The 24,563-nt window shown below is 37.6% G+C and overlaps 1 protein-coding gene across 7 annotated transcripts in view; it reads left to right on the top strand.

The window, feature by feature from the left end:
- N4BP2 (NEDD4 binding protein 2) overlaps positions 1–22,693 on the top strand; it is a 40,340-nt gene extending 17,647 nt beyond the window's left edge. For 6 of the 7 annotated variants that reach the window (XM_038178167.2, XM_038178166.2, XM_027457219.3 and 3 more), the window contains 12 exons: positions 334–410; positions 2,416–2,574; positions 3,651–5,947; positions 7,307–7,392; positions 8,118–8,142; positions 9,142–9,386; positions 10,758–10,876; positions 12,188–12,326; positions 12,428–12,613; positions 14,936–15,104; positions 16,932–17,055; positions 17,870–22,693. In XM_038178167.2, coding sequence (XP_038034095.1) covers positions 334–410; positions 2,416–2,574; positions 3,651–5,947; positions 7,307–7,392; positions 8,118–8,142; positions 9,142–9,386; positions 10,758–10,876; positions 12,188–12,326; positions 12,428–12,613; positions 14,936–15,104; positions 16,932–17,055; positions 17,870–17,915 — 3,672 coding nt within the window. In that variant the 3' untranslated portion in view covers positions 17,916–22,693. The remainder of the gene's footprint in view (positions 1–333; positions 411–2,415; positions 2,575–3,650; positions 5,948–7,306; positions 7,393–8,117; positions 8,143–9,141; positions 9,387–10,757; positions 10,877–12,187; positions 12,327–12,427; positions 12,614–14,935; positions 15,105–16,931; positions 17,056–17,869) is intronic. The other variant, XM_038178168.2, reaches the window with a different exon arrangement.
- Positions 22,694–24,563: the final 1,870 nt, after the last annotated feature.

The following is a 24,563-nucleotide window of genomic DNA, read 5'->3' as shown; positions in this document are numbered from 1 at the left end:
GGCTGTGTAGACACATGCATACCACACCTGGAGAGAGGCGATGCTCTGTGCTCTTGAGTCTGCTCTGACTCAGAGGAGGTAGAACATTAAAGGGATTATATCAAATAGAGATGTTTTTTTTTTTTTTAATTGGGATAATGGCACAAACTTAATTTAAAAATCTCCATTTATATAATTAGAATTGAAACAGTGAAAGAAAATGCATTATTCCAGATATTTAATTGGTTTTGAAAAATATAAAAAAAAAACAGCTTTAAAGAAGCAGCCTATGCATGTACATTTTTTGTAGATGGATGATGTGTTTTTGTTCCGTTTTATATTTGTTTTATTCAGGCTCAGCAGTTCAAATACAAAGTCATGTTCCGCGAACCAGACACTTGGTGGAAGTTTAAACCAAAAGAACTTGAAAAGTAAGAATGTAAAGGAAAATTTCATTTTCTATTGAATACTTCTCATAGTCTGACTATGACTTTATTTTTCAATAATAAGTAGACTTTAATTTTTCATACAATAGTAACCTCTGTTGGATTTTATATACATTATATATTTATATATATGTATATGTAATTCTGTCACTTTGTTTTAATTAATACAAAAGATACTAGCAGCAATACTGTGTAACATTTCAATGATTGAAGTTCTTTTGCATCAAAGAGCAGTGATTGCTCCTTTGGGTTCCTGAAGTTGCAAAAATGATCTTAGGTTGGGACTGGTTTTGCACCTGGATGGTCTGTTGTCTTACTTGGAATGTCTTTGCTGCCATGTGGATTAAGACCGTCAGCACCTTGTGGCCTCAGAGGGACAAAACCCTCTGTATCAGCCCCTGTATATTTAACAGGACCTCTACACGGTCCTGTTACTTACGGTTTGTCTTGCCTATTTAGCTCTGTGTCAGTGGATAATAAGGTATCTTAAAAATATATTGGTTGGATATATATCCAACCAATATATTGGTAAGTTCAAAAGGTGTGATCAGTTGTTCAAAGTCCAAGAAGTGGCTGATGTCCTTCTAGGATCAATACTAGGGCCATTGCTATTTAATGTCCTTTTTATGACTTGGATGTTGGGACAGACTGTGCCTACAGGAGCTTTGCAGATGATGCTGAATTGGGCAAGAACAGTTTATTTAGCCTTAAGAAGAAATGTTTAGGAGGGATTGTATTGCTGCCTTCTGCTACCTGTTGGGAGGTTACAGATAAGACTAAAAGGATCTCTTCTGAGAATGGTGCAGGGATAGGATAAAACATAAACAAGTTGGATCTTGTGAAACTTTGATTACATAAAATAAAAAAGGTGGTTGGGCACTGAAGGAGGTTGCCCAGAGTTTGTGGACATTCAGTCACCGGGTACATTGAAAACTTGACAGCCTGGCCTAGCTGTACCTTCTGAGTAGGGGGTTGTGCTGCATGTTCTCCAGAGGTCCCTTTCACATTAAATTATTCTGTGATTTCATAATATATATTGTCATCTGAATTTGCATGCTTATCTTAAGGTTGGCCACTTTTCAAGGGAGGTAAGGTAGATTATTTTCTTACCTAACATACAACTTAAATGTGAGAAAACCCAGCAGAAACCAATGACTACCTGTGTCTCGTTGACTGTGACGCTACGTTAACTTTTTAAGGAGCAGGAGCTTCTTGATACCAAGCCTAGACATCATTGTGATGTCTCTGAATGAACTGAGAGGAGCTCAGATGGTTTAGTAACCAAACACCCATAGGTTGTTGGACAACTTTAAGCATAAATACCAGTTCCTGGCCCATGCAGACTTCTTTTTCAGAAAGCAGGAGCAAACAGGAGTCATTTTGGAATAAACTGTGGTTAGGTAGGAGGGAGGAAAGTCCTACTTTCTTTTACTAGAGATCAGTTGGTATTTTCTCCTGTACCTGTTTTGCCATCCTTGGCAGGTTTCACTTGTTCTAGGTATAATTGCTGCGTTGGTGTTTAACAGAGCCACTGGAAATTCTGGATACCCAAAAAATGTCTAGAATAATATGCAAGTAAGCTTTTCTCAAGACTCAACGAGTTGTTACCTTATGAAAGCCAGAGAAGAAAGACTGAACTCTGGAATCATCCACTTCGACTTCCTGTATCACTGTCTGGATCTGACGTGGTGTGTTTCTGATGCTTATTTGAAGACAACACATTATTGGTGCAGTTTTAGATTTCAGTACTAAACAAAACATCTTGCAGAGCAGGGCAGCCAGACAGGGTGAAGTCAAACAGAGCAGTAATTTGTCTGAGACTCCCTGTTTTGAATACTTTGGTGCACTGATATGGAATGAATTTCTATTTCAGCTTTTGCTGTGTCCTTATGAGTTCTCTGGTTAGTCTTGCTGTAACCATCAATTATGCTCTTCTCTTAGTCTGTTCTAATATGCAAATCTGAATAAAAATATTTTTTTTAATTCATAGGCGGAATATTCATGGTGTATCTAAAGAAAAGATCAAGAGAATGTTGGAGCGGTATGAACGTTGCCTTAGTATTAGATCAATCTTGGATTCTTCAGTCCCAGACAAATCAGAAGTTGCTGCCTGGAGTGAAGATCCTCCTTGTCAGGAGGAGAGTAATAGGTTAGATTATTTTCCTAGCCTTGTAGTATCAAAAAAAAAAAAAAAAAAGGCTAAAGAATCAAACTTTATAGTAGTGGAACCTGGGTAGTGCTGTTGAACACTGAACATGTTTCAAACATTAATGAAATAATAACAAAGAAACAAACTACAAAGTTTTCTTAGTTTTTAGGGATTACAGGACTGCTAGAAATGAGCAGTCAAGGGATATACCTTACCTGATAGATATGTGCTGTTGTATGTATAACACTTAAGTCCATAAAATGCTTTTCACAAAAATGCAGCATCAAATATGAGCAAATTACTATTCCTGAGTCTGTGCGCTGATATAAGATGACATTCATATAATAGTAGGAGTTAGCTACTTGCTCTTGAATATGCATAATGTAGAATAGTCTAGATTTCTGTTGGGTACACACACCCAACATAGATAATTTTGTAGTGGCTAATCTGAATAAAGCTCTATATGCATCAATAAAATCTGATTTCCTGTGCGTTCTTATGTAGGTTGTTTGTTCCATGCTTAATATATTTGAAATTAAGTAGGGACTGATAACGAATGGAATGTAGTTGATTGTGAAAAGCAGAGTGATGTGAAATGGCAGGACCCTTCCTAGTTAATTTCTGGACTCTTTTGCTTAGCATCTAGCAATCAGAAGGGAGAAGCAGTCATTAAACAGAAAAAGTTACCACCTTTGTGGCTGTGCAGGAGGAAATTTGTGGCAACAGAGTGTTCCAGTACATAAGTGAATGATGGGAATGGGGAAAGATAGACTCTTAGGAAAGTATTCTTAGTCCCTTGCTGAACTAAAATAGGGTTACTTACCAAAGAAAGTTCTGCTTTGCCTAGCTCATTACTTTTTATAACAGCATGTTGAAGTTTGTGTTGTCATCTTAAATTTGTTTTCCTCTCGCTAAGGTTTTTCAGCTGCATGATTATAGTGTGTCGTAAAGGGTGGATTATGATCTGTAACTTTTACAATACTAAATAGCCAAGACAAAATTAAAAATGTGAACAAGAACAGGGGCTTAAAGAAAGTCTGAAATGGGTTTATCTTTTATTGCATTTTGTCTTTCAGAGAGAGAGAGGAGCATTCTGGTATAAAGGAAGAAAAAACATTTGCTTCTGATCCCGTGCCTCTTGAATCACCTGAAGATGATAAACATGTTTCTGGTTCTTCTCTAACTTTAGAAAGTAGCTGTACTCCTGAACATTTTCAGAAAGAGGAAAACAAAACAGAAAATAACTCCGTGGAACACAGTACTGAGAACAGCACTGTTCAAGGTGACTTGGATGTTGATTTGTCAGGCTGTGTAGAAAAAGAACTGCCCTTGGAGAAACACGAAGAAAAGGGAGAAGGAATGGAAAGAATTACTGAAACAGAAGTGGATGAGGTTGAGGTGACCGCAACTGAAGAGACCTTACACTTAGGAGGAGCTGCGGAACACAGCGATAACAACATTCTCAAAGTTCAGGCTGAAACTGAACAATGCAGTGAAAAATGTATGGAACCAGAATCAACACAGAGCAGTAACACAGTGGAACCAAGCAGCTCAGCTCTGGACACATCAAGGAAACCAGAGCTACTAAACTTTCTGGGTGACTGGCCTGTACAACAAACAATGGGACAGAGAGTCAAAAGAGCTAGAAAACTAGAAAAGTCTTCTCTAAAGAATGATAGTGAAGGTAAAACTCCCAATCCTGAATTAAGTAAAGAGCAAGCAGGCCTACCTGATACCTGTACTGTTGAAAAAGGACAGGGGGAAGAAAATTCATCCTCTAGCTGTTCAGATAAAGTTGTACCAGAACTGCAAATGTTAGGACATTGGCCTGTCTCCAGCTCATTAGAACAGAGACAACAGAGGCCAAGGAGAGTGAGAAAGACAAGTCTAAATCAGTCTGATGAAGGTAGAAGTACTGAAGGTGATGTTAATAAAAATGCTCTTGAGACTTTAGATGTGCTTCGTGGGACACCTGTGAACACTGCAGAACAAGAAGATACAAAAGGGTTGCAGGTTCACCAACCTGAAACAGTAGCTAGTGAAACAGTTGGTGAGAAGAAAACCCAGCAAAGTAAGAGAACAAGGAAACATCACAAATTAGCCCTCACTTTTACAAACAACAATTTGCCCCATCCAAAAGAAGAGGAACAGTTGTCTTCAGCAGAAGAGAAGCGTGATGTGGGCTCATGTAGACAAATAAGTAGCCATTCACAAACTGAATCACACGATTTTGCTCTCCTGTGGAGATTAGAAAAGAAAATGCTTTTTCCTGAGACTGTCAAAGTATTGCATGGCAGACTAGATGGCTTTAAACCCAAAGATGTGGATAATACTACAGGTTCTCAGGAAAAGATCCCCTACCGAGTTATGTACGATAAAAGCACATTTGTGGAAGAAAGTGAACTTATCAATATTGATGAGTCTGAAAAGCTAAATATGCTGTGTAAGCTCTTTGAGTCTTTTTCATTTGAAGCTCTGAAAGACCTGTATGAAAGATGTAACAAAGACATAGACTGGGCCACAGGTCTGCTGTTAGACTCTGATGAAAAATTGCACAAAGATATTGATAGTGAGTGCTTTCAAATAAGAGAAGCTGAGCCACTTGTTGCAGACCTTGATTTCAAGGAAAATACGAACTATGATGAGAATCTCAAAAATGGCAAACACACAGAGCAAATCATTGGGACTGTTGATATTTCTGAGCCTTCAGAAGTCAAGAACTCATCAATCAGCGTTGCAGAAAGCAGGAATACTAAGGCAATTGTGACAGATTCTGATGTGTCTGACTCATTTGCTGCTATCTCATTGAACGATTCAGTGGAAATGAAAAATTCCAGCGATAAAGCTCCTAGAGATGATGCAGACAGCTCTGCAGCAGGTGTCATTGAGCAGACCATGTCAAGAATGCAGACTACGGAGCATGCGAGCCCTGTTGAAGAAACGCGAAATAAACTCTCAGCCTCAGAACTTGATGCAGGTTTATATGTACCCATGGATTCATCTCATGGTCTTGATGCAACTACCAATTTGAAATCCAAATTAAATAATGAAAGTGAAAGTAGTAACCCTTCAGAAAGCAATGCGGAGAATGCTGAAGGGACTGCTTTGTTACTGGAAATAGATCGTGTACCTCTGATCGGTCCTAAGAGTGATAAAGAACTGGAAACTGATAAAGAAATGCAGGGGAGTACCAGGGAGATTTATGGTAAAGAAGAAAGTGAAACTGTGTGCAGGGATGAAGATAAAACCAAGTTACAATGTCCTTCATCAGTATCACCTTCAGCCTTCAATATAGATAGCCTAGAACTAACATTATCTCCTGAACTGGCACTCCAGTTGAAAGAAATATTTGGACCTGTTGGCATTGATGCAGGTATGGGCATAATCATTTCCATATTTTTATGGAAAAAAAAAATCTTGGCTAAAAAAAATCTTTCTTCTTTTGCTTGGGAATATATTTGCACAATTCCTCATGATGCTGTTGCCTGCTTCTGTTGATCTAAAAATGGAACTGAAGCAAGCATGGCATAAAATATGAATGCAGTAGTGCTACTTTCTAACTGTCTTTTTGTACATACTTCAAAAGCAGAAAAAAAGAATATTGGCTTATTTGCCTTCTGAGCCACAGGCCTTTGAGCCTATATTCAAACTGGAGGGTTATCAAGATGGTGAGGAAGATGCAAATGATGACTGGTTAAGGAAACAAAAAGGAGAAAAAAGATTTTAGTCATCAGTTAAACTGGGGAAGAAGATGAATGGTTTAGAGAGAAAATAAAGGAAGGCTATACTTAGAGATGCAAACAAAATGAAAAACAAACTATGGTGAAGAAAGCCATAAGCAGTTTGAACATGCATCAAAATACAAGAGTTAAAGACTGATAGAAAAGAGAAGGAAGGAAAACACGAGGAGGATAATTTATTTTCTCTCAGTTTTTTCTGTTCTCTGAAAGATTACTTGATGTGAAACCCTGCATACCTGGTCTGTTGGTGGGTTTGGCTGCTCTCCTGCATTCCATGCCCACCCCCTCCAAAAAAGAAAAATTACTTGTTTTTGATAGCAGAAAGGTGTTTTATTTTGTTTTATGTCTGCCCCAGATTTTTATTTGACATATGTGTACTTCTTGACCTGTTATTTTTTTTAAGGGTGGGAAATGTAACAATATTAGAAGGACATTTTAAGGAAAGTACATATTGTGATGATACCATGATAATTCCTGTTGTTTCCTTTAGAGTTAGAGGTGATACCTATAGTGCAGCTTCTCTAAGGTTGTGAGTTTGGAAGGAGGAATATGAATACTATTGTACAGTGGCTAGTAATGCTGTATTATTTGAAAGCAGTTACATGTGGATTGCAATTAAATTGGGGAAGTCATGTTTTCACAAATGATACTGGAGTTTTAAGTGAACAGTGGCTGTGGAAGAGAAGGTACTGCTTGAAAAAATGAAGAAGGAAGAATGTAGTTGTTCAGGTTATCATATTTCAGCAAGATACGTATAATATTAACTCATTTTTCTTACTCTGAATTTTTGAGCACTAGATAATGATTCTGTGTGGCTTTTTTTTTTTTTTTTAAAGAAAAACTTGGCAGTTACTGAACATTTTTTTTTAGGCATTACAGGTTGTGCAAAACCTCCAGAATTCAACTTAGTAAGTACTAGGCTGTTGTACTTTGGTTGCTTGGATAAGCTTTTATAGAATGCTTTAATGAGTGTATTTTCTTTCTTCTGCAAGGATCACTGACTGTTGAGGATTGTGTGGTTCATATTGATCTGAATTTGGCAAAAGTGATTCATGAAAAATGGAAAGAATCTATTCTGGTAAGTAGATTTCTTATGGTATGGTGATGTGCTATGTCAGTCCATTTGGCTCAATGTCTCGGTCTGAAGGCGTTTGTAAGATGTAAATATCTTTGTGAGAACAATGATAAAATAGTCGTGCTTTGTGAAATATGTGGAGTATATCAGTATGCCATAATCATCAGAGCTGTTGAAAGACAGTTAAAGGGATGAAGAAACTGCATGTTACCGGTATGTCATCATGAAAATGAGATCCTTGAAAACAAAAGGTCATAGTGTAAAATTTCAGTACAAGATTGATCAAAAATTCCACTGGACAAAAATTATTACTGGCCTTTTGACATTTAAGAGGAGCTCTTGTATGAATTATGGTGTATATGAAACATCACCATGTACATTAATTGAGAAGAGTTCTCTAACCTCCATTCTGCTGTATCTGTATGAAACTTGGACTGCGTTTGGGCACAATTTTTGTTTGGTTCATTTCAATAAAGTTACAAAATCTTTGCAGTAGGGCATGTTCCTCCCATTGGCGTGTTTGGAAATACAATTCTATCTTTTAAAATTAACTTGTAAAATAATTGTCTTAAATATGTTTCTTTTGAAAATCTAATATTTGAGAAATACCGTGAAACATTATTTTGAAGCTAGGTAGGCTTATGTAGAAGCTAATATTTATAAACATAGCATTTCACAATGAAACTTTTCAGCTTATTAACGTTCATGTTTTTCCTGTTTTTATTTAGAAGCGTCGGAGGAGAGATGAATCAGGTAAGTTGTCTACAGAAGGTATGCCACGTATTTCTTTTCATTGTAAAAAGTACTTAATTCCTATTGTTAAAGCATTTAATTTTTTAAAACTTCAGTAAGGTTGCAAATACTCCAGCTAGTGAAGGATGGATTCATTTGTTAAGCTAACCTTTTTTTGTATTGGTCTTTGTACTATTTAGCGTTCCTTTACAGAGTTTTAAGGGGAAAAAAAAAGTGAATTATAAGCGATACCACTGATCCCAGGGAGATAAAATGAAAAAACATATTGTTTTGTGTACTTGGGAGAATTTAAAGAGAAGCTCTGGCTGGAGTAAGACAGCTGTTTGATAGGATTTTTGTAATCTCTGTGGGAAGAAAAGCTGCAGCTAGTGAATTCCTAGCAGAGGAAGGCGAAAGAAAGAGGTCAGGCATACAACACGCACGCATTGCTGCCCGTTTTAGAGGATTTGGATAGGGCAGGAAGATGTATGTCCTTGTTACAAAAGTCCCTGACTATCTAGTTTCTAGTCACTCAACTACCTGTGAAGAAATGTTCCTCTACAATATAATCCCACTCATCTTGCATGGGTGGAGACTTGGATTGCAATGTAGGTGCTAAATCCCCACATGAATGGCCAAACAGTGCTGCTATCATTAATTCCTAGAAATGTGACATCAGATTGTTAAGCATCTGTCAAGTTATAGAAGTAAGGCAGGTGAACGTGTAAATACATGTTGATAATCGTCTTGTAAAAGCATGTGTTTATGTATGTGCAGGGTAGTTTACAGTTTGGAAATTCTTGGTCCTTGAAAATTTGGTGAATCTGGGAAATCTGATTTTGCTTTTGTTTTAGAAAATAGGTGAAGATGATCAGACAGTCTTTGGAAAATAGAGGAAGGTTGCTTTCTGTTTTAATAAAGACCAGAACACCTAGGATGAAAAACTTGTAATTGTTTTGGCTTTTCTTGTGTAAGTAATCTAATAATTGTTTTGTCACCTTGTTTTTATTGCTTTTGAAGGTTCTACACTGATTCAGCAAATAGATATGAATGACTCAGAAATGCTGTTATCTCAAAATGTGGACAATAAAATGCAGAAGAAAAAAATGAACTGGGTTTCAAGCTCATCTAACGACATACAGACTAAAAAAGCAACAACATCAGAAATTTTTCCTTTCATGGATCATTGGAATGCTCAGACTCAGAAAGTTTCTCTCAGGCAAATCATATCTGAAGAAATAGCCATACAGGAGAAAGAAGACCTGGTATGGATATCACCATTTTTATGCAGTATAAGTTCCTTACTGTTAATGAAACAGTATCTTATTTGATGACTCATCTTTGTGCTGCTGATTACAGCCTGAATTCAAGAGATAAATGCATGCCAGTTAGTGTTACTGATTACAGTGATGCATGCATTTGTTTGGGTAGATTTTTCAAATCTCATTTTAAAATGTAATATTTTGATTGTTTCACAAACAGATCATGGTGCTTTTCACTATACAGGTTAGCATTTGCATTTGTTTGAATTGTTTTTTTTACCGCTCATTTAAAAAGAGATGATTTCCTGCATTTTTTAATAGAAGCAATATCAAAAAAAGTTTTAAATTAGCTTCTTGCTTTGTTTATTTGGAAATGGATTGAATTTGTTTTAATATTTTTTCCCAAGAAGAACCCACAACATTCCTAACAGATGAGACATTAAAATAAATATTTGAGAATCTCAAAGAATTTTCTATACTAACTTGTCAGAAAATAGGAATATTTTATAGATTCTTGTTAGGTTTTTATTTACCACACAATTCCCATACACTGGTTGGTGTATACATTACACTGCCCCCTATTGCAAGGCAATTGTTCAGAACAGGAGTTTTTATTTGTAATTGTCTCTGATAAGTAGCTGTTTCTAAAGCTTTGTTTCTACTGCTAAAGAAAGCTAGATGTTATTGGCCTGATGTTACCAGTTTGAAAGAATGGCTTGTGGATTCTTTCTTTGAACTGCATGTATGTGGCTTACTGATAACGGTAATGTATTGTCCATGGATTTGGATTCTTGGAGCTTGGCTTTGTTCTGCCATTTCCCCACCCCCCCTTTTTTTTGTAGTCTGAGTATTGGAATCATCAGCCTAGTTTATTGTAGGGTATAATTATTTGTTCTTTTCCACTTAACTTCACAAATGTGAATAGTTTTTACAGTATAGCTTCAGATAATAACCTACACCAAGACAAAATTGCTTCATCTACTTTCTAATAAAACATTGCTTCAACCCCAAGCCCTCAGTACCATTTTCCAAAGCTAACTGAGTAGAGAGGTATGGACTTCATACAAGCTTAGCATTGGACTCGATAGACCAGCAGCAGAATGCATTTGTAAACTGAAATTCCTCCTAAACATTCTCCTTTTAAGTCCCTTCAAATGACTGCAGAGAACTGCACCAGTGTGTAATACAACTCACCTGTCCTTGCTTTCTTATCATCAGATCAATGTGGCAGGCTGATACTGAAGTGTTGCCATTGCTACGGGTGCATAACTACTGAGTGGATGTTTTTTTTGAATCCTAACAAATAGCAGTATAATTGGGTTGATTTTGTTCTAATCATGAGCTTGCAATATTATTTCTTTGTCTTCTGGGTAGAAACGTGTTCCTTCTGTGGCTAGAAAAGACTGTGCCGCTAAACTGAAGGAAAAGCAACTTTTTGAGATGTTTCCAACGATTAATCAAAATTTCTTAATGGACGTCTTCAAGGACAACAAGTAAGAAATCTTTAAAGCTCTTTGTAAAACTGGTACTCAGTAATGCAGAGTTACTGCCTTAACTATCAACAGTTAAGGTACAGCTAATTAATGGCTTTTTCCAAACTAGCACTTTGCATTTTGTAGGTTTAAATAAAGGCAAAACTGGTCTTAAAAGAAAAAAGGGTATAAAAACTACATGTGTACACCCGATTCTTGCTTTGAGGAATAGGCAGTTTCACTTACCAGAAGAGCGTTTCTGGTTATTGACATCGGACTGTCAGTGGAACTGTGTGTTTGCTCTAGAGTCAAGGTGTAAACAAAGTAGGAGAAATTAGTAGAGGATTTAACAGTATATGTATAGAAGATACTATCCAGCTTAAGAAGAAAACTATCACCTGGTGTTAGCTGCTAGTAGTCTCATGGTTACTATAGCAGCTCTGAAGGAAAGAGCCGTCTCTTTATCTCTTCCTGCTTGTATTCTGTTTCTCTGTTCTGCATTATATTTTTGGGGTGTGTAACTACCTTCTTAAATCGAAGTTCCAGTGAATTAAACTTCTTTTCAAGAGAAACTTTCCTTTTTCATCCTTGGCCAGTTGAATGTGTGTCTTGACATACGGGTTTGCATGCCTATTTGTCAGTTTTTCTGCTTGTCCAGATTGTTAGCAAAACCTTTCCTTGTGGAATGTTTAAAGCAAGCTGTTTATCCACCTCTACACCTCTTTCACTGTTTTTCATATTCTAAATTCTTTTCATAGTGTTGCCTTTCCCAAAATCTGTCTTTACTTCTGATCAATCTTTCTCTTGTCTGCTTACTGAGCAGCAAGAAGAATAAAGAAGAAGAAAGGGCATACTGAAAATCTGGTGGCAGCTGATCTCCTATTCTGTTAAGTTTAACACAGAGATATTCCTGCATAACAGTTCCAGAGAACTGAGCTAGTTTTAAACTAGATTGTACTATCTAACCCCATCCAGAGGAGATTTAAGATAAAGTAACTTACACAGCCCAGCAGACAGTGCTTCCTTCTAAACTGATGCCAGTGTTTTATTAAGATATGATGCAATTTCCTTTGGTATTTCATAGTCCTTTCAGTATTCAAGTGCCCCTTAATGACATCTCAGTCGACTAAGACTGCTTGTACATTAATGGCAGTAATGCAGTACAGTGAGTTGACAAACCCTTTTGTAAGGTGGAAAATTCTATTCTAGTGCTTTATTTTCATAGGCATTTATTTCTCTCACTCCATGAAGGTCTGTAGCATGTATTTTAGTAAACGTAGCAGCTATTAATATACTTGAAAAGTCACAAATCTTACCTATTATACTTTACAGCTATTCTTTAGAGCAGACTGAACAGTTTCTGAACTGTGTTCTGGAAGCAGATCCTGTAAAAACAGTTATAGCTCAAGAAAGTGTTCAGCAAAATGAAAGTGTTTCTTCCTACAGTGCTGCAAAGAACCGTGAGAAGAAGGTACTGTGTTTTTTTAATAGTAATTACAAATAAATCCAAAGCCATGTCAGTGAAAACACCCTACAATGCATACTTAAATTCAACATTGCAAATTCCTACAGGCAAAAAAAGCTAAGGAAGAGGATGATGTTTTGAGTGAAATATTTCAAGAATATGAGTATCCACAATATGATGATTTAAGAGCAGAAGCTTTTCATCACCAACAAAAGAGACAGGAATGCTTGAAAAAGGCTGGGGAAGCCTATCACATGGGAATGAAGTCTGTGGCAGCGTTTTATGCACATCAGGTAAACTTAAATGTTGTGCTTTCTTTCTGAATTTAGAGGGACAGATGCTAAATTGGAAGTGATAAAATTGTGCCTACTGCAGCTGATAAACTTGCTCAGTTACTGTTGCCTAAGGGTTAGTTTGAGAATCGTCTTAAAATGAAACTCACTTCCATTAGTAATGATGCTGACACAGGAAGCTACTGTAACCAAATTCAGTGTGAAATCTCATGAAAGATGATATTTAAGTGCTTAGTGAGATACGCTCATTTTCTTATAGATAGCACTCTCACATCTGCACGCTTGTAAGCACCAAGACTTGTGTTGATGTGGTCTGAATTCACTCGTGCATTACATGGAGTGCAATGAACATCAGCTATGGAATCTTTTAAATGTCCTTTGGGTTCCTCTTAACTGGTGAGGAACTGTTTCTAGACACGTCTTTTGTACTTTTTAGGAATCATATTAAGATATGATCTTTTCCCTCAGAATTATACTTATTTCATCCTCTGTAAATGTTGGACAGGAGTGCTGTTTGCTGTCTTTGTGTCCTTGTTTTGGATATCTTTATGGCTACAGCCTGTGTTCCTGTTGGTATGAGGTGGTGTGGCACGCCGTGCTTTTTGCCATCCGTTTTTGGAGTTTAGATCTGCTGATCAGTCTTGTGTACTGTGGCCTTGGACCACGAGCTATCTTGTCTTGATTCAAGCACAGTTCTTGGTATATACTAGTTTGATTCCTGTTCATAGAATGGCTCAGGTTGGAAGGGACCTTAAAGATTATCTAATTTCAACCCCCCTTCATCATTGCTGTTGATCATGTTCTTTGTTGTAAGTACAGACTGATTCTGTCCTTTCCTGTACATGTTTTTATTTGTGTCTTCACACAAGATACTTTAATTCATGCATCATTCAGACCACTCTTAAAAATTATAAATCTCTAATTCTTTTTGAAGGCTGTAGCTTTCCTCTGATCTAATAGCATATAAAAGAAAAATTTGGCAAGAATTTCCATTATAGAACCATTTAATTCTAATCTATGAGTTGCATTAAGAGGGAATAAAAATGAAACAATAAGTTCCTTGAATTTGCTTGTTATCTTATAAAAGCTTTCATGTGGTTGGTATAAATGTTTGGATTGTTACTGTATATGTAGGAAATGCTGAATACTCGTGTCTTTATAATGATCTTGTTAATGTTCTCAGTCTGTATATTCTTGATGTTTGGGGAGGTTCTGAACAAAGCTCTGCATGATTTTAAATAAAAATATAATTTCAAGTCCTCCCTTTTGTTCATAGACCTAATGACAAGTACAGTCTGGAAATTTATAATGTATTTTCTTTTAGGTAATAAAAAGGCAAACTAAAGTACCTTTATTCATGAAAAAGTACTTTATACTTGGTGGCCTTGGCCTGTCCTGGGAATCCTCTGCAAGTGAGAGTTATGGGGCTGGTGTCTCTGGTCTGACACTAATGTACTTCAGATGATCCATTTTAAGGAAGTGTAAGACAGTCTGTCACTTCTGTTCTCTTGAGCCCTTGTCAGTCCAGTACCTGGAGTTAAGACTTGCATTTCCTTTCAAACTGTGCTTACAGATCTTCAAAGACATAATTTGTTGCTTCAGTCTCTCAGATATGATCACTGCAAGGTTCGTGGGAAATAGCTGGTGTTTGTTCACTGTGTAATGTGAATAATCCTGTACTGCTCCTTGCCCCTAATTCCAATAGGGACTATACTGACATTGTCATAAAAGGTGTCAGAATTATTGGGAGAGATAATAGGCAACTATCCAAAAAAAAAAAACAAACGAAAGTGCTTAAGTGCTTGCTCTACTTGGCTAGACTGATTTTCTGATTTTTAGGGAATGTGTTCAGAAAAACTAACCTCAAGTATAATACTCAGCAGGTTTTTCCTAGGCAATTAAGCAGTTTCTTTGATATTGTTTCATTAAAGTTTTAGTGAAATATTTTCAGACACTAAAATGCCATTGTTAGGATAATAAATCTAAAAAGTTACACTTCATGATGATTTTCAGCTTATGTAATAATGTTATGTTCTCCTGACATCTTCTAGTTGTTTTTTTTTCCCTTTCTCATGAAGATTTTGTTTATAGTTTCTTCTTGGTGCCAGCTTTGAGTAGTTCTTAACAAACAAATTTCATGAAATCCCCTTGTGCGTAGGTCTCAATGAGCCTCTTCCAGAAATTGTGTTGTGATTATAAATTTCACTGCTTCAAACTGTGAGCTAAAAGCTCCCTGCCAGTAGTGTCATTTTGAACCCAACAACCAGTGTGAAGTTTAGATTATGTCTCGGAGTGTAATAGTCAATGTGCTTTTGCATAAAGGGTCGCCTTCACGAGCAGAAGATGAAAGAAGCCAACCATGCTGCCGCTGCGCAGATCTTTGAGAAAGTAAATACCTCCTTGCTGCCTCTGAACGTGTTGGATCTGCATGGGCTCCATGTGGATGAAGCTGTGAAACAGTTGTCCAGAGTGCTGCAGGAAAAATGTGAAGGTAGGAATGAGCTAATAATTCCTGTCCCCTAGAAGTTATCCTCCTCATTCTCTGCTAAGAAATCACTATATATGGCAGTGTCCGAGGGTCTGAGTGTAATCTAGTACTATGTGGAAACAGCTCGCTTCCGTGTTGTTTTATTTTCAAAGTTCCTTCATGGAAATTGTTTTCCTTGACAAGGCAATGATTCTTTTTGCTCAAAGCTGCCAACCTCCATACCCAGCACTTTGCTGCTTCTTTGTAAATCTTACTGTTGCTTCTGTTTTATCCTCTCTTTATTTTATTTATTTATTTATTTATTTTTTGAAGATTTGATCTGTCCTTCATGGCATTTTTACAGAGGTGGTAATGCAAATATTTGTGTTGTCTTTGCATTGCTTTGTCAGAACTATTTTGCTTTTTTTTAATCTTTAAAGAAAAATTGGTATTTTGGAATACTAACCACAATGATTAGATTGTCTTCAAGTTTTACTTGAAATTGTGTGGTTTAAGCTGTCTTTCAGTAACTGTTGCATACATTTGCCAGTAGGATCTCTTGAGATCAGAATACTGCTGCTGCTTCCATAAATGACATTTTTTGCAGTTTTGCTTGAGGGCTTGTTTTTTCTCCCAGTGGAATGAGTGCTCCGGTGATTCATGAGTGTTCTTGCTGTAAAAAGATACATTTTCTGCATTATTAGTTTACCCTATAAATCTAAGCACACTGGGAATGCTTTTGTAAGAAATATTTCTCATGTAAGGTACCACTGCACAAAACTTTTCCTTAATATACAACAGCTACTCCACACAGTAGAAGCATTAGTGTTCGGTAGGGCTCAGATAGTCATTCTTTTTCCCATTAATATAGGTCAGAGCTAACTAAATTGCATTATCTCGTTCTACTCCTGAAATTACATTTGTATACTGTAAGCTGTAATCTAATGCTTTTTTAGAGTTTCGTGAAGCTACGCTTACATCATGAGGTTTGGAATGATGGGAGGGGCTCATGGTTCAGTCCTAGTTCTTGAAAAGAATTAATCTTCATTTAACATACATGGGAAAGGGGTCAATCAATATGGGCACCTAGCACTGGCAGAATTAAGAGTAAACTGACACTAAAAGGTTGAGAGAGAAAGAGAGTAGGTTAGGAAAGATGTCAATGTGAAGTGATAATCTTGAACTCACAAATTTTGGCTTGTGAGAATCCAACTTCATTTATATTTTTTCCTCTTTTTTCTTAATCAATTTAGGCTGATGTGATCTCTAGGCTAAGAGCAATTTCATTTTGTATCATGGCTAGATAAACTAATAAAGCTCATGATGTGCTGATCTACTGATTCATATGCTCCAACATAGCAAAAATTACTATCCAAATAAGTGTGACTTAGAACCACAGTTTTTGACATTTATATTTTCCTTTTTTTCCCTTTATCCATTAAAATCTCATTTGTTTATATGCATTATTGTGACTTAAAAATTTGTGTATGACGTCCCTCTTATTTTTAATTTTGCAATTTAACTATATTCTCATGGGGTGCAAGTTCCAACTAAGGAATAGATGATAGAAGCAGTAAAGTTGCTATGAAATTAGAAGGATTTTCTGATGATTGCACCATGCATGTTGCAAGCAATCTAGTTTTAAAAAGCTTGACTATATTTTTCTTTCAGAGAATCTTTTTCAGAGGAAGGCAAATACGACTTTTTATATAGAAGGTGCATAGCTACCATGGGAAAACAAAGCTCTAGATCACTGGTGAAAGTTTTCAGAAAAATGGATGTAAAGGTTATGTTGAATGCCAAGTCTCAGCAGAGGGAGAATTTTAACCGTTACAATCCCTGCTATTACAGAGTACCAACAGACAGGTGGTAAACCTTATCTCTGTGTTATCACGGGAAGAGGAAGCCATAGTCAGGGAGGAGTTGCTCGCATCAAACCAGCAGCTATCAGATACCTCACAAGCCACAACTTCAGGTGAGTTTAGATTTTTGTTAGTGATTCATTTTTTCTTATCCCACATTTAACTAACTGAAATTGAAGTCTGTTTTAGAGTACTGCTAAACTACTAAACAGATCAACGCTGGTCTGCTGTTTCATAAGACCAGTGCCAATTGTATGACACAACCATCTAATAAAGAATGCCTATTAAATTTTAGATCCTTTCCTCTGTGGTAGATGAAAACAGTATGAATTATAGTTATCTAAACATAGCTTAATTATTTTTTCCATTCAAGGTTGCTAGCTTTAATGTGAGGAGTTGTTAACCATGCTTTCTATTGGTCTCCAATATATGCTTCAGCTCTCAGCTTCTTACGTGGGACAGCAGTTTAGCAAGTCTGGGTTGGTGTCATTGCGTTTGCTGCCTTGTCTTTACAGGAGTGTATGAAGGTGACTGTGAAGGTGGGACTCAGAGCAAAGACTTTTTTCCACTTCCCTCTCACTTTCTACAGAAAACAAGGGAGAAAATGTATTTTGAAAGAAGAGGGGATAAAAAGGGAGTAGGGAAAAAGGAGCAGAATTAATATAACCAAGAATATTGGACAACCTTTTTGTTTTTTTAAAACTCTTCCTTCCAGTTCCTGGTGTTTCCAGCTGTTTACTTCTCCAGACCTTTATAAAATCCTCCTTTGCTGTCACATCCAGAGGACACGATGCTGGTTTCCTGACTCCCACATGCATATATACTTGACTGAGAACCTTATCGCTTTCCATATGTTTGATGAGGGCTGCAGGAGATGGCATTGCACGTAGTGTTCATCTTGAAGCTTCATCTTTTCTCATTTCACAGGTTCACAGAAATAAAACCAGGCTGCCTGAAAGTCATGCTGAATTGAAGGGTTGTCAAGAAGAGATGAGGAATACAGAAACTGAGATGTCGGATTACAGCTAACAACTTTTTGAACAACTGCAATAATGTTTTGTAATCTGTTTTAAAGGATGGTTTTTTATCAGAAATAGTATCAATTTACGGCAAGTGGTCTTGTCAGTATGTTTCCAAGAAAACTTTCATGTCAGATGGATTTTCTTTTTGAATCTGCACAAAGAAGACAGGTTTTACAGGTTTTGGAGTCTTAGAAATGCAGATTAAAATTCTGATGAGCATTATACGATGTTTTAAAGGGAAGTTAAGGTACAGTTTTAAAATACAACTCTTAACATACCCAGCCTATGACTCTTTCTTCACCTTCATCCATTGAAATTGCAGTGGATTCTGTGCTTTTGAAACGTAGTACCTTGGACTTTTATTCTATGATGCAGAATTTTGTGCTAAACCCCTCAGAAGAGCACGAGGAGGTGGAAACTCAGCAACTACTGATATTTCAAATCCAGTTACCGTTGAGTGATAAATACATCCAGATTTCTTCAAGAGTCTGATTTAGTATTTTTAGTGGTCATTTTGTGATGGCTTGACCAGTTCTGTTGTCCTTACTCCATTCTAAACTACTACTGACACTGATGGAAATTACATTTAGAGGACTGTGCATTAAGACCAGCTATATGTTAAGTATTTTTTTTTTTTACAGACTTACTGTGATCCATTAAAGGGGAAAATACAACACAGTAGTTACATCTCTACTCACACATAAATAATGCTGTAATTTCGGAAAAAAACACTCAAAAAACCCAACCAAACAACAACCTATTGGATGAAAAGTGTTTCTTACTTTTATGTCTTTTATAATAGAGCAAAATGAGTACTGTTTCATTTTACAGGTGTCTAATGGTGATGTCTTCATTCTGTGTGTATGAAATTGGTGATTTTCTTGTAGTAAATTTGTTCATCTGTGAGGCATTTTAAATGTATTTTTTAACATCAAAATGAATGCTAATACTGCAGTAGTAATTGCCTAACTGGAAAGTCTAGGAATACAAAAGTTGCTCCGGTGGTGTTGCATCAGCATTTAAAAATACCTGTGTTTAAAAACAAAGATAAACAAAAAGAACAACAACAACAAAAAACTGAAACACTTGTACTTTGTCAAGCATTTCCATTAAGCAATTGGATAAGAAAAAAAAGATTTTTCATTGAAATATTTTTTAGAATGCATTACAACTTACATCTTTGCCTCTTAAAAGGCATAAGAATTCTTTAAACTATTTGACTTTTTAATTTAAGCCTTTTTTATTTTTTTCAGAACAGATACGAGTTGTGTGTTAGGAATAATATTAATAGGTTAAGGATTAATAGGAGAGTCTTTCATTTTAAAATTACTTCCCTAGAAAATTTTACCCAGGAACTACATGCACATGGAATTTGTATATGAATCCATATGTGTGTGCAAGTTCTGCCATTTGTGTGCACGGGTAGTAGTAAGCAAGGAACTTCTGTGAGAAAAGCTGTGCACAGAAACAGGTTTCATTTCAAAATGTGTCTGTGCAAGTTGCTGACAAACTGAAAGACATGATGTTTCTTGAATATCCATATTTGCTGTAATATATACACAGTGAACACAATGTACAGTAGATCTAAAAATGAGTTTGTCATGCTTCAACAGACACAGTTATCTTTTTATGGTGATTTCAAATGCAAGAATAGCTTGAATAGTATTTAATCAAAGAAACTCCTACTGGAATAACAGATTGCTGTAAGTAATAGTTTTATGTTTTTGTGGGTACTTAATTTATCCAAATTGTTTCCCTTGTCTTTTTCTCCTTGCTGGGCTACTCTGGCAAGCAGTGTTTGAAATACAAAAGGTATGGGCCCCCCAAACAGCTCTAGAAGGGCTGTTTAAGCTACTGCATGACATCCTGTGTGATCAGGCCCGTGCTGTGTCTTCTGTGACAGTGCCTAAAATGGACTGAGATGTCACAAGATAGCAGGTCAGCTTATCAGCTGTCCAGGGCTGCAGACCTTTGAATTGCTTAAATGGAGATTGGATCATTCTTTTGAACAAAGAAATTTCCTCCTGCTTCTGAGCAGAGTGCCCTTAGTGCTACTTTTTATAATGAATGGAGGTGCAGCTCATTGAGGCACAGACCCTGTTGGTTGGCCTGGGTGCAGAGCTGCCCGACAAAGGCCCTACGTGTGCCCAACGTGTCACGCCTTGAGCTGCTGGGTGCTGAAGCTCTGTGGTGATGCGCTTGTATGTGGGGAAGTGCCCGTGCCTCTTGGTGTTTTGGGAGGGGGCCTGATTCCCTCAGTACATCCGCATCGTTCCTGACATGGATGAAAACAGCGTAGATTTCAGCTCAAAAGATGAGCAGAAGAAGTTGTTGTCTTGCCCATCTGTTCGTCATAGCCTAGTTGTTGACGTGCTTACCCTGGAGGTGAGAAATGCAGCTTTTCACCTTCTTCTGGCTTAGCAGGGGGACGGCGATTGCACTCGACTCTCACTTCCCCAGAAAATACCATAACCAGTGGGGTTGGGGTATCGAAGTGCTGCTTTCTGAGCCTCTGTCAAACCTGCTCCTGCAAGCTAAAAATTCAAGATCAAGGGGGGTGAAAGAGATTAAACTATAGGAGTGCATAAACAGGCTCATGAGGAGGGCTAGGACTCTTAGAAAGAAGCTGTACCTGCTGAGCTTCAGTGGCCCTCCCTATAATTATTTTCTCTCTTTATTCCTATTTGGTTAAATGCATAAATACATTCAAGGCAAAACCTCAGCTCCACCCCAACTGCAGTTTTCTCCCATCCGTCAGAGTCAGTAGAGAAGTGCATAGCTCAGGAGCAGTTTGGAGTTCTTCTTTCTCTCCCTCTGTCCATTGCCCTTTTGGGTACGGGCATGGGTTCACTGAGGTACTCTGAATGCCTTACCTGGTTATAAGTTGGTCATTTTCCTAATTAAAAGTTGTTTGATTACAGGCTGAATTTTGATGTCAGATGATAGTTTAAAACTGTAACACAAGCAGAACCAGTCTTGCTTTTATTGAAGTGGGAGATAAAACCTCCCTCAGCTTCAGTGGCTCGGGATGAGGCACTGCAGTTCCAATTCAGAGAAAACATGATGAGCTCAGGCTTTTTCTTCCACGGGAGCTGAAGTGTGTGCTTAGAAACTGTTCTGAGCTGAATGCAGAATGGAGAAAGATGATGAGTGGAGAGAGAGAAAGTAGGGTTTTATTATTCAGGAACTCCATGCTTTCAAACACTTGCCAAACTGTCCATAAAAACACACCGGAATCCTTGTATTTCTTTGATTGTTTGTATAATGGGATGAATATTTTATAGTGGGATGAATGATTTCAAATATAGTTGTTTGAAAAGGGTATTTGAAAGTAGGCTACGTTTTAGAACTTCCAGCCTTTCTGATGTCTTTTGCAGTTGCATTGGTGAGAGTCCTGAGGTATATCATGTAAAAATCTTATTTTTAATTAAAGTAGCACGTAGTATTGCCACCAGCACTCTGAAGTAACGTGCGACTTTTCAAATACCTATATTGTGTACCACTTTTTAATCTATTATTCATCAGCATGTGGTTGTGATGGCTGCTGTCCTCTTAATATATGACTTTTTGTTTCTTTTTCTATGAAACATGTTAATGTTTAGTCCAATTTTTAATTTAGGAAAACTCTCATATTTTTTTTTCATGCAAAATTTAATGCTAGTACCAGCTTTGATGAACAACCCTACAGTAAAGAAGAGAAAGCAAGCTCACAAGTACAACGGAGATGGTTATTCTCTAAAGTAATGTGGGTGTTTAAAATATATTTCAGTCAATTATGAAAGCAGTGGGGCAAAAGTGATTTTTAAACAATACCTTGGTAATACTTGGATGAACTTGGATTCTATTTTTAATAGTATGTGGAACAGTTTTGTTTAAAATTAATGTTTTTATAGGCCTGTTGAAGGACACCTCAGGCAAAGTTTAACTTTTTTTTTTGTGGCTGTGGGAAACCATTGAGACTCGGGAGTCCCCGTTTAGGCTATGTCCACATGCCCTAGTTTAACCTCGTTGTGAGCACATGCGGTGTCGGGGGAGATTTGTAAAGATCGGCCGAACATGGACTCTGAACAAGGTTGTGCTTGAGGAAGTAAAGAGTAACCAAATCGTTATTTCATCTTGCCACAAAATACGATTGGTATTTAAGAAAACAATTTTGTTGTTGATAATAGCAAAGCAGGATCATCACTAATGTACTATGATAAATTATACATAGGCTCTCTGTTGCTCATGCTTATATCTTTGAATGCATTTCTAGAATAATACTGCTCTCTTCACAGAGCTAGGGAGAGGATATAGCATGGACATGGACAAACAAGTGTTCATCACCACAGTTCCTGTGTATGATGATTACTTCCTTTTTTCTTGAACAAAAATATTTTTAGTAAAAAAGAACTCCAATGGAAACCCAACTGATCATACTATTTCAATGGCATTTCAGCTAAATACCCTGCTGAGCATTGAATGACAATGTGAATATGCATGTGAAAAGACCTAGTATTGCAGCTACCAGTTGTAAAAGCTGTTAGGACCAGTACATTGGAAGATATCAATGTCTATTTTTAAATTAAAAATTAAAAAAAATATTTTTTTTATTTGTATAAAGTTGTAATTTTGCTGTTAACTATAACTTTCATTTTTTACTGAAATACAATTTTGTAATTTGCATTTAGAATTTCTAATGTGAAAAGGACTTTACAAAATCTAGTTTAATAAAGAATTTTTGCCACAAGTGTAGCCTTCTGTCTCTCCTTGGAAGACTGCGTTTCAGCTCGTATCAGATTTTGTCAAATAGTAGACTCGGAGTTCTGCATGAAAGCCACTTGTCCTGGCTTTGGGATACCATCTGTAGGGAGAGAAAGCAACCATCTGCAGGCGTAAAAAGGAACAGATTTGTGGCCTGATTTTAAGTGATGTGAGTGGGAGCTGAATGCTCACATTACTGAAAATGAGGGTCATGGTTTCAGGTTGTTTTTTTTCTTTCTTTTTTTTTCCTTTTTTTTTTTTTTTTTTTTTTTTTCCCCTGAAGTAGCTGAAGAGAAGCTGCTTAGGCCCAGCTTATTGTGTAGGAGAGTGCGGGCAGAGTACGTCAGAGGGGCAGGTAGGAGCACTGTAAAGATGGTTTATCAGTGGAGGAAAGTGTGCTGGGCAGGCCTCCTTTGGTGAGACCCCTTAGGTCAGAGGCAATAATTGGATGGATTCTGAGGAAGAGCAATTGCTGTGTGACTGTGGGTTTATAGCTAGCAGTCCTAGCTTTTCCCAAGGCTGCTCGGTGCAGATCGAGTGCGGGTATTGCTGTATCGTGTTCCTGCAGGGGTGGGCAGACACCTGAGAGCGGAGTGCTGGCTGGAGTCCAGCGGGTTTCAGTAGCTCTGGTTGGGGACTGACTTCGACGTGAGTTGGCTCCTGCAGACTTGTTCCTATGATTTCTTTGCCTTATAGCTTGGATACGCTGCAGAAACAAGTCAGGTTTGTGTGCATTTGTACAGCAAAGCCCCAACTAAAAAACTGATAAAGAGCAGGGAAAACAGGGTTTGGAAACATGAAAGCTTGGTAGAAGCTAGCTTAGATTTGACATGGCTGATTCGGAGGCACAGCTACATACCACAGCCTGAGTAACGTCTAGTTATTTTTTTTTTCATTACTTACTGATTCCTGTTTCTGGCAGCAAGGGCCACCTTGGGGGTTATTTTCTCAAACTGCAGTGTTTTAAAGTGGAGGTACTGCTACTCTCTGGAGGCAGGACAGCAGTGTTTGTACACAGTGCTGGACACGGAGACCCAGCATGGTTCCTATCCTGGCTACAACAGTCTGTCCTGATCCGACAGCTGCTGATTTGGTTATGCCTTTAGTTCCCTGTGTGCTGGGCCGCCTCTGAGCTCCTCTCTGCTTACAGCTGGGAAACTTCTACTTGTTGGTGCTCTGAGGATTTCTGAAAGTCCTTCTGCCTTCATCAATACGAGAGGTGGAGTACTCTAACTTGTCCTTCCCTATGGAAATGGTTTGAACGTTACCATCAAAAATTAAAGGGTAATATTTTTTTTAATTATTATTTTTACAGGCAAACAGTAAATTTCAGCCTGAATAATTAACATGCAATTAAAAGTGGTACGTGCTGGCGGAACACATCAGGTATTGTGACAATAGGTGGTGCCCTTGCTAATGACATAGAGTGGTGGTGGCAGCAGCTTTTGCTGTGCCCTTCCCTGAGCTGTTGTTTCCCTGTGAGGCGCACTGGAGGATGTTATTACACATCACGTGCTGTTTGTTTCTTCCCCAGAGGAAGAGTACTGTATTCAGAGTATTGTTTTGGCGACTTTTTTTTTTCTTTCTTTGCGTATGGGTGGGGTTGGGCTTGTTTTCAAAAGGTTATTGCTGTTCTTTGCTGAAGATGGGCAAGACCCAGAAGTGCGTTTTGTGCTTAGATCTGGAGATGATAACGTTGGGTTTTCTCCTTCTGCTGCCCTGCGCTGCTCTTTGTAGCTTGGCTGTCTGGCTGCTGTTCAGAGCCTGGCAGGGAAAGAAGTGCTGTTCTGTGGAGTCCTGTGCCGCCGTGGGTGTTGCTGGTGGCGGAGTCATCCTGAAAGCTCATGGGGAAGGAC

The sequence above is a fragment of the Anas platyrhynchos genome, chromosome 4, assembly GCF_047663525.1.
Source record: "Anas platyrhynchos isolate ZD024472 breed Pekin duck chromosome 4, IASCAAS_PekinDuck_T2T, whole genome shotgun sequence".
Taxonomy (NCBI): domain Eukaryota; kingdom Metazoa; phylum Chordata; class Aves; order Anseriformes; family Anatidae; genus Anas; species Anas platyrhynchos.
The sequence above is the reverse complement of the archived record's forward strand: the minus strand, read 5'-3'. Positions and strand labels throughout refer to the sequence as shown.